This window comes from Neolamprologus brichardi, chromosome 10 (assembly GCF_056152115.1).
Source record: "Neolamprologus brichardi isolate AB-2024 chromosome 10, ASM5615211v1, whole genome shotgun sequence".
In the NCBI taxonomy this organism is placed as follows: Eukaryota; Metazoa; Chordata; class Actinopteri; order Cichliformes; family Cichlidae; genus Neolamprologus; species Neolamprologus brichardi.
The window spans coordinates 32,215,625-32,224,790 of NC_142113.1; the positions used below are offsets into that span (position 1 = coordinate 32,215,625).

The 9,166-nt window shown below is 42.2% G+C and overlaps 1 protein-coding gene across 1 annotated transcript in view; it reads right to left on the minus strand.

The window, feature by feature from the left end:
- wwc1 (WW and C2 domain containing 1) overlaps window positions 1-4,576 on the minus strand; it is a 43,878-nt gene extending 39,302 nt beyond the window's left edge. Inside the window, exon 1 of the mRNA XM_087847534.1 lies at window positions 3,598-4,576. Coding sequence (XP_087703660.1) covers window positions 3,598-3,716 — 119 coding nt within the window. The 5' untranslated portion in view covers window positions 3,717-4,576. The remainder of the gene's footprint in view (window positions 1-3,597) is intronic.
- Between the last annotated feature and the right edge of the window lie 4,590 nt (window positions 4,577-9,166).

The following is a 9,166-nucleotide window of genomic DNA, read 5'->3' on the forward strand; positions in this document are numbered from 1 at the left end:
AAACTATGATTCTTCCAGGTGTTCTGTGTCATGTCACATTTGACCTCCGACCTCCCCTACAAGGTCACTATATTGATCTGCAAGTCAAAGTGATAACAATGCTACATAGAGCATTAAAGTTAAAGTTAAGTTTTTTTACTGACATTTCTTGTTCTGCTAACATGAAGGCATGAAGGGATTCATGGGGAGTCTAAATTATCACCTCATGTTGGATCTCTGACCTCTTCTTCAAGCTCAAATAAGGTCAAACCTCCATAAAATACCATGTCACATTTGACCTCTGACCTCACTTTTATATTTCTCATCTGGCTTTCCTTCAAGTTGACCTCATTGTGTTTTAGAGAAAGTAAGAGAAAGACAGTGAGCTGTTTAGTTAGTGAATAAACTGTAGTATTATTAATAATAATAATAATAATATATCACAAGTAGGGCTGGGCCATATCATACCATTCACGGTAATACCGGTATAATGTTGGGCAACGATAAGAAAATGAAATATGGCGATAGAATATGGGTAAAACGCGCAGGCGCAGTGCCTTTGTTTTCATACGCACATGGAGGAAAAATCATGGCGGCAATGGAGAATGAGAAGGGCAAAAGCGGATTGTTGAATGAAACGGATGAACCAGAATCGGTTTGTAAAAATGCTGCAACTTCAGTGGTGTGGAACTGGTTTAGCTTTCGTCCGTCAGATACACAACAAAGCACTATTTTTGGTAGAGCATGCTAGCGGGCCGTTGTTGTTACCGTGTTTTTTGGAAAATACGGCACACTTAAAATCAATCCTTTGATTTTTCTGAAAATCAAAAGTGCCCCTTATAATCCCGTGTGCCTTATGCATGAACTCTGGTTGTGTTTACTGACCTCGAAACGATTTTATGTGCACGGCGCTCAGCAATCTGTCAAATGTTTCAGTACGACTTTGCTAAGATACGAAGCCGCACCGCTTGACGGATTGTCGGAGCATCAATTATGCTCCATTATATCATCAGTTATATCGTTATCGTAAATTTTCAAATGTATATCGTGATAAATATTTCTGGTCATATCGCCCTGCTCTAATCACAAGCTCAAGGTTCTTCATGTCCAGTTATTTAAAACTCCATGTTTGTGTAATCAAAGTAAACATCTGTCACGCTGCCCTTCTCTGATTTTTACTGCACTACGAACTTCTGAAAGTTCATTTAAAAAGAACAAAGAAAACACAGTGAATGTGTAAAAAAATACGGCGCTGTTTGCTTAAAAGCAAACGCCGCCCACAGAGCGAGAGGGTTGGTGGCGGTTTGCACTCTCAGAGTGCTTCTTGTTTATTAGCTGTTATTTATTAGGCCGGTATGCGATTGGTTTGGCTTGTCTGTCTGGCTATTTACGTGCAGGACGTCTAAAGATTGCCAGGAAATGTTTTATTCACCGGAGTTTTTACTGAAACATAGCAGAGATTCCTGGAATATCACATGCTTGGAAATTGTGGGAAAAATGTGAAGATTTCTGTTGAATGCAGAGTCAGCCCCCTCACCCCAGAGGCATTTTCTGAGTCCGTTTACTTATAGGAAACTTCATCAGAGGTTTGGAATTATTCTGGGAGTCAAATGTTCTCGATTAAGAAAAACAGGCAGACGTTCAAAGATGGAATCATCCTCATTTTAATCTGACAGCTGGAAGCACGACCACTTCTCAGACACAACGTGGTCAAATAAACTCAAAGCGGAGCTCAGCAGCAGTCAGAATACTCTTACTGATGATGGCCGCTGCCTCCTGTGTCTTCTGCTTTCTTGTAGTTCTAACTGGAAAATGTAGGAATCAACCAAGTAAACCAAACACACTGGAGGGAAAGAATCCAGGTTCTGTCACCCGGGAAAGAAAAAAAATAACCCTTGAGATTTCCAGACATTAGGCATTAAAGGGATTTGGTGTCAAAGTCTGAGGGGTCTTAAGTGACTGGTAAGACTGAAAAGCCCTGTATAAACCCACCCTCCCCTCTGCGCTGTGGTGATCTGAACATGCGAGTCGTTGTCACGCTCGCCTCTTTAAGCCTATTACACTAATGATTTCTACGAGAGAGGAGAAAAGAACAGGTAACACACCTCCACGCCTGACAGCAGGAATGTAAATGAGCAAACAAGAAAGCACCTCTGGCATCCTGAGCTGTGAGATACCCAAGGTTTTATGACAGGTTAACAAACTGAAGGAGGCTTTCTGCTCTGTGACACACTCAGCTCGAGGTTCCATCCTCAGATTATTCCCGAGAGAAGGAATGATTCCTCACGCAGAGGTAAACAGGTATTTGGAGTGAGTTATTTGGAGGAACCTCACTGGACTGGCTGTTCATTACTGACCCGTTTAATCATTAGCAAGATATCAAAAATCCTCTACTACAAACACAAAATGACAAACCATCCAGAAGCCAAAAATAATAACGTTGCTAAAAAGTTATTTAAGAGCAGTCTAGGTGGTCTGATTAAACATTAATAAATGAACATGTTCAGGCTGCCAAGAGCTCAAAATACTTCACTAGCTTCCAGCTGTCTCACTACAGCAATAAAAGCATGATTACAGGGTAAAAATGAACTTTTCCCATACTTATCAAAGTATATATATATATATATATATAAATGCATTCACTCTAATTTACAGATAATAATTCATACAGGTGATTGGCTTTCACTGCAATTAATTAATTACTGTGCACACCTGTGAGGCTGATTCATCAGGTAGCCATCACCTTCTGTTTCACCTACCTTTACTCCAGCAGCCACCCATTTCATTCACGCCTCAGTCACACCAGCTGGAGACTACCCGGCAACCACCGGTTGCTAGGGAATAACAAGTATTCCACCATCCAGCTGTGAGTGGTTGCTGTGAAACTGACTGGTCAGTGTTTTCCTGGTAACCAGCAGTCGCTAGGGAAAAATAAAGTATTCCCGACCAGTTGGCGAGTAGTTGTTGCGAGTTAGTTGGTGAGTGTTTCCAAATGAGTTGGTGTCCTCCAAGCAAACTGCAGGTGATCAAAGCAACCTGTGAGCAACCAAAGCAATCCCAAGGAGGATTTTGGTGCAGCACCCTCTTTGCGACTAATTTAAAACCAGGCACCAACCAGCAACCACTCTCCAACCAATCAGAGGTTTGCCAGCGGCAGTCTCTAGCTGTTGGCCAGCCACTGGGCAACTCTTTTATTGGAAGGTTCATACCAACTCTCCTCCATCACCTGCTACCACTGACTTTACTATGATGTCTTATCAAATAACTTAATAAACAAATAAACCTGCCAGAAAACTGGGAACAAGGCCCCTAAAATCAGGCATTACTGGGATTAGTGTGACTGGCTTCTACCTGTGACAGCTCCCTAAATAAAAAAGCCTCTTCAGCAGGTTTAAATATTGCACATTAAATCCATATCAAGGTACTTCAGTGCAAACATGGTGCGGAACTCTGTGTTGCCTTCATGAACAAACAACGATGTTTGGGCTAAAAGGCTCACACCTCCTCGTTTACCGCATGAATGGAGCCTTTAACACATCATGTATTTATCACATGTATCTGCTTTGACTATCTGCCAGAGGTCAGAGGTCGACGGCACCTGTCCTCGCGCAGTCCTACCTGTCTCTGGGGTCGATCCAGCTCGTGCACTGGTTAATGTGGTCAATGTAGTAAACTTTCCCATCAAAGTCTCTGGCTTCCTCCCAACCGTCAGGTAGTGGCAACTCCTTCCTCGGCATGTCAGGCGAGTCTCCATGTAATGAACTCCTCTCTACTCAGAATCATCGCGAAGAGATACCATCATCATCATCACCATCACAGTCAGCCTCTACATCTGCAGTTAGTCCCCAAATTCAGAGTCTGGCTGGATTAGGCCATGGTAACAATCCATAATAATCCTCAGATTAACAATCAGACCCTGAACAGGAGGAGGAGGAGGAGGAGGAGGAAGGGGGTAAAACAAACTGTTTCATCAGGCTGCACTTGTGCAACAATTCATCCCGGTTTGAGAGCCTCAAAGTATCCGTAACGTAAACACAGCAGCTGGAGGAGTGTCCAGGACGGTCTGGAGTTTCCCAGGTCCGCGGGCAAACTTTGAGACGGCCTGGAAGAACTTTTTCGGGATGATTATCCACGCTCCGCCGAACACGGACGGGGTCCTGCTGCCGCCGGTGGTACTGCTGTTCGGGTTTAACGGAAACACACGGGGAGCCCCGTAGAAACCTCCAGATTAACAAAGCGCAGACTTAGAAAAGGGTGGAGCAGCAGCCAAAACGTCCTCGCGTTCCCTTATAACACCCCCAAACCCGCAGAGCTGGGGCTCGGCTCCTCTCCGTTCCTACAGGCCACCATGTTTAGCCGCAGTAACCGACGCTAGCCTCCAGCCTGCGGGACAGCGAACAGTCCGCCCGCCGCTTGGAGAAAGGAGAAAAGTACCGAGAGAATTCACAGCCGTTAAAATCCGCTAAATAGCCGAAGAACTTCTCTGTTATCCCGTAAAAATCCTCCGGTGAAAGCTGGGCAGAGGGAGGCTGCAGCAGTGGCAGCGGCGGCGGTAAAGTCTTCTTCGGTCCCGATGACTTCGCTCGAACCAAGCTAACGGCAGCCACTCAACCCGACTTCCGGTTTCAAACTAAAATATTTTTTGTCAAGCTCCAGGACATAAAATAAGACTTCCGGGCAAAACAATTTCCGAAAAATACTTTTACTGATACCATGAGAAAAAATATTGTTTTATAGCAGCAGGAAGAAGAATAAAATATACAGGGGTCTATAAATAACACAACATAGTAAAAGGCCTATAGTGAAGGTAAAAATTAAATGTAAATACTTTTGGTGATTGTATTAAAATATCACTAAAATAAAAAAAAATCTATGTTAAAAAAGAGAATGTTGCAGTGAACTATAGCTAAACGTTAGTTTAAAAAAGTAACTAAAACTAGGTGTGAGTTAAGTTAGTAACAAACAAGATTAAAATTCACTAAGAATAAACACTTGGAACTTACAATAAAACCGACAGTAAAATAGAAATGCACACGTGCTGTGTTTTTATTCAAACAGCTGTTCCGATTTCGCAAAATCTTGCTCCTGACAAACAACTTTCATGATTAAAAATAATGATCAAAAATCCACCTGAAACTAGCAAATCTACTCTGTAAAGTGAATCAAAGTATTTTGAAAGCAAAAACAAAAATTTCAAATCTCAGTAACTCAGTTTTCATTAAATTATTTTTATTTTTATGGAAGCATTGCTGTTCTACCTTAATTTAATATTTAAAAATAGCAAATTATGCATTTATGCATATTCTATAGTTTGTGGTATAATTTTATTTATGATTTATACTTTTATTCTACTACAACAGTAAGAATCCATTCAAAATTTTGAAAAAAGTCCTTATCTTGACCTGTGTCATTTTACATTTTTTTTATTATATGGATATTTATGGATTATTATTTATTATTACTATATAAATAGTAACAATAATAATTATTATTATTGGTAAATTTTAAACGTTATATTTTGTCTGTTTTGTACTTTTAAATTTTTTTATTGTTTGGTCTAAAAATTTAAATCAAAGAAATAAACAAAACAAAAATACCCAGATAAACCTCCACATTTACAACTTTTATTATTTTATTGACAGAAAGTTTCATTGTAGGCTGTGAGTTATGGTGATACTTAATGTTTTGTTCAGTTTTGTGGCTCATACATTAATGTTTTATTCATAAAGCCTGGTTTAAATGTTATTCACTTATTTGTTAGCGGTTAAACCTCCTAACCTGCCCAAACTTTCAAGCCCACAGCGCCCCCTGGAGGACAATATTCCGCAGTGCTGAACAGGTTGGGAGAAATGATGGTTATCATCACCTGCAGGTTCTTCCATCGTGCAGATATTTCTTCAAACAAGAGTCCAACATCAAGAACAAAGAGTGAAACTACTTCATAGTGCAGATGTTATGGGCATGGCTGCATTAGGTTTATTAGGCTGCTGAGGGTTTCTCTTGATGCACTGGGTGCATCTTCCTCACTCACTGTGTTTTTGTACACCTCTCTATATTTATTCATCAGTTATAATTAATCTGTCTCTCTTCCACAGCATCTCTTTATCCTGTCTCCCTCCCCTCACTTCAACCAGTCGCAGCAGATGGCCCCGCCCCTCCCTGAGCCGGGTTCCGCCTGAGGTTTCTTCCTGTTAAAAGGGAGTTTTACCTTCCCACTGTCACCAAAGCTGTGCTCAGTGTTTATCTTGCGGCCTTGTTTCTGTTTTTCCTTCACAGGGATTTAAGTGAAACTGAAGGACGCAGTGATGAGCTGCATTCACTGACGTGTTTTTAAGAAATTGATTTCTGCCACTGAATCACCACATTTCTGTCTTTGGTGCTGCGCTGCCTGCAGGCCTGAGGCTCACAGCCTGGTTTTTAACCTTGTGTATGAAGATTTCTCTGAATCTTAACGACTTTATGTACTATGAATGAATCATGCACAGTCTTCCACGGGGAGCTGAAATCCTCCCTATATTTATCTGTACAAACTGTGCGAAGCTCTTCTTCATGTCCAATCATGCTTTTAATTCACCTCAACAGTTATTTGAATTTTTGTTTGTTTTTTAGCATAAAACAACGTCAACAACAGTTTTCTATTGCTCAGTAGTTGCTGGCATTAAATTCATAATGATCATCATGTGACTTTTTTTTTTGTTTGTTTGTTTTTGGGATGGGGGAGGGGGGAGACTATGTCCAATCAAAACGTGTATTAATTATTTTGCATATCATTGTTTTGTGTTTTAATTTTTGCAAACAGAGCTGCAGTTCAGTATATTTTTGAATATTTAAATAGCAGCGATCTTTGCACAGTAATATCAATACCTGCTGTGGTTGACAGTGAAACCCAAACATCCTAACATTTTACAATTCTGTTGCCTTCAAGCGCTGCAGGAAAAACTCCACATTCGCTCCCACTGCACTAAACCTGTCGTCTAAACCATTAGAATTGTCACGGCTGTGCTGGCAGCCCATGGAGATGAGGGACAGGAGGACCCAAATGCAGGACTCTTCAATGCAAGCAGTGTGTTTATTTACAGTAACGTAAATAATACACAACAAATCCCTGTGGACCCCAGACTCCCGTGCTGTGTCTTCCTCCCAGTGTCCATGCACACGGTGCTTGCTGCCCCCTCATTTCCAGGCTCCTCCTTGGAAATAACTGGCAGGCTTACACTTACTGATATGTTGAAACCACTGACAGGTATTCACATAATGATCCAGCATCAGCGAGAGCTCCACCACACTCCTAAGTAGCTCCTCCGACAAGGCTTGATCAGCTGCAGGTGTGTGTGATCATTTCCTCAGGTGTGGCCAGCCACCTGGCAGGGACACACCCACCAGGCCTGAAAGTGCCTGTAACCCAGCCTATCAGATACAGCCCCACACACATGCACACACCTGCCTATACACCCAAATGTGGAACACAGAACTGCAGCACAGTGCAGCTAAAAAACACACATATAATAACAATAATAATAATGAGAGTCCACACTGCTCAAGGACCCTGGGTCCCTCAGACCCAGTGAGTAAAAATAAGCTTTAAGAGCAGTTTTAAAAGATTCAGTGAGGGAGCAGCTCTGGCTGTGAGGGGAATCCTGTTCCATAGTTTGGGGGTGAAAACATCCCTCTGAGTGGAAGTAGTAAGAAGCCAGACCATGAAGGTGTTTGTAGATAAACAGGAGGATACTAAAGCTCATTCTGAATTCTCCATGAGGAGCCCAGCAACCAAACTGGAGACAGGGCAGAGTGGACCGACTGGGCCAGCATAAAGGGAAGTGCAGTAGTCCAAACATGAGGAAATGAGGGGATGAATGAGAATGTTGTGATCAGTCACAGAAAGAAAAGGCGTCATTGTTAATACAGAGCATGGATGGAAGAAGCACCGAGTTCATCTGCTTGTCAAACTTAAAGCAAGAGTCAAATATCACAGCAACATTTTGACAAAGGTGGACAAACTGCCAAGCAAATCAGGGAAACTGGAACTGGGAGAGCAAAAAAGGACAATGTGTGACCTCTGACCTTTCCGATGTGAGGGACAGGGATGTGTCCAACAACCTTTGACCATTTCCATTATTATAAACACTTACGAGTCTGTGTTTCTGAGCAGATAATGTCATCTTCCACAGGACTGCAGGAGACCAGTGGAGAGGAGCGCGAGCTAGAAGGTTTTTTATCCTTGCCGGGGCGATCATGGCTCAACAGTTGGGAGTTCGCCTTGTAATCAGAAGGTTGCCGGTTCGAGCCCCGGCTTGGACAGTCTCGGTCGTTGTGTCCTTGGGCAAGACACTTCACCCGTTGCCTACTGGTGGTGCTCGGAGGGCCCGGTGGCGCCAGTGTCCGGCAGCCTCGCCTCTGTCAGTGCGCCCCAGGGTGGCTGTGGCTACAATGTAGCTTGCCATCACCAGTGTGTGAATGTGTGTGTGAATGGGTGGATGACTGGATATGTAAAGTGCTTTGGGGTCCTTAGGGACTAAGTAAAGCGCTATATAAATACAGGCCATTTACCATTTATCCCCTCAGTCACAAACTGAAAAACGACGCTGCTTCTCCATCATTATCCCAGCAGCTGTGTCACTCTTTTGGCACTGTTGCATTCATGAAGCAGTGGATGAAGCTGTGCCTGCTGTGGGATGCAGGGTCAGGCCTCCATGAAGCCTCTGTTACTGTGGAAAAAAAGGAAATGCCTTCACTAACAGACGTGTTTCCAGCTTTGAGTGCTTTCTTAATGAAGCACTTTGCTAGATTTGAGCTGCTTTTTCAGGAGGAAATATTCAAACGATGTTCTTCCCTTCATAATTGTTTTATATAACAGGAATAAAATATCCACTAAATTGAAGTGAAGCATGAAATATATTTATTTTTAATGTTATTGTAATTGGTTACAGCAACAGTAAAACCCACAGTGTACATCACTGTGGGGTACATCACTGTGGTGCACACTTCCAGTATATATAAGCAAATACTAGCTGTCTACCTTTATATTGGCCTTGGAATTTAAAAAAGCTGATAAGTGAAAAAGTAATGAAGAATTAAAGAAGAAGTTTTAATTTCCGTTATGAATGTTGGTGCTGCATAGTCTGGTTTGTACACCAGGGGGTGCTTTAGAGCTTCTCTATTTGCAACAGGTGCTTGGGACATTACAAAC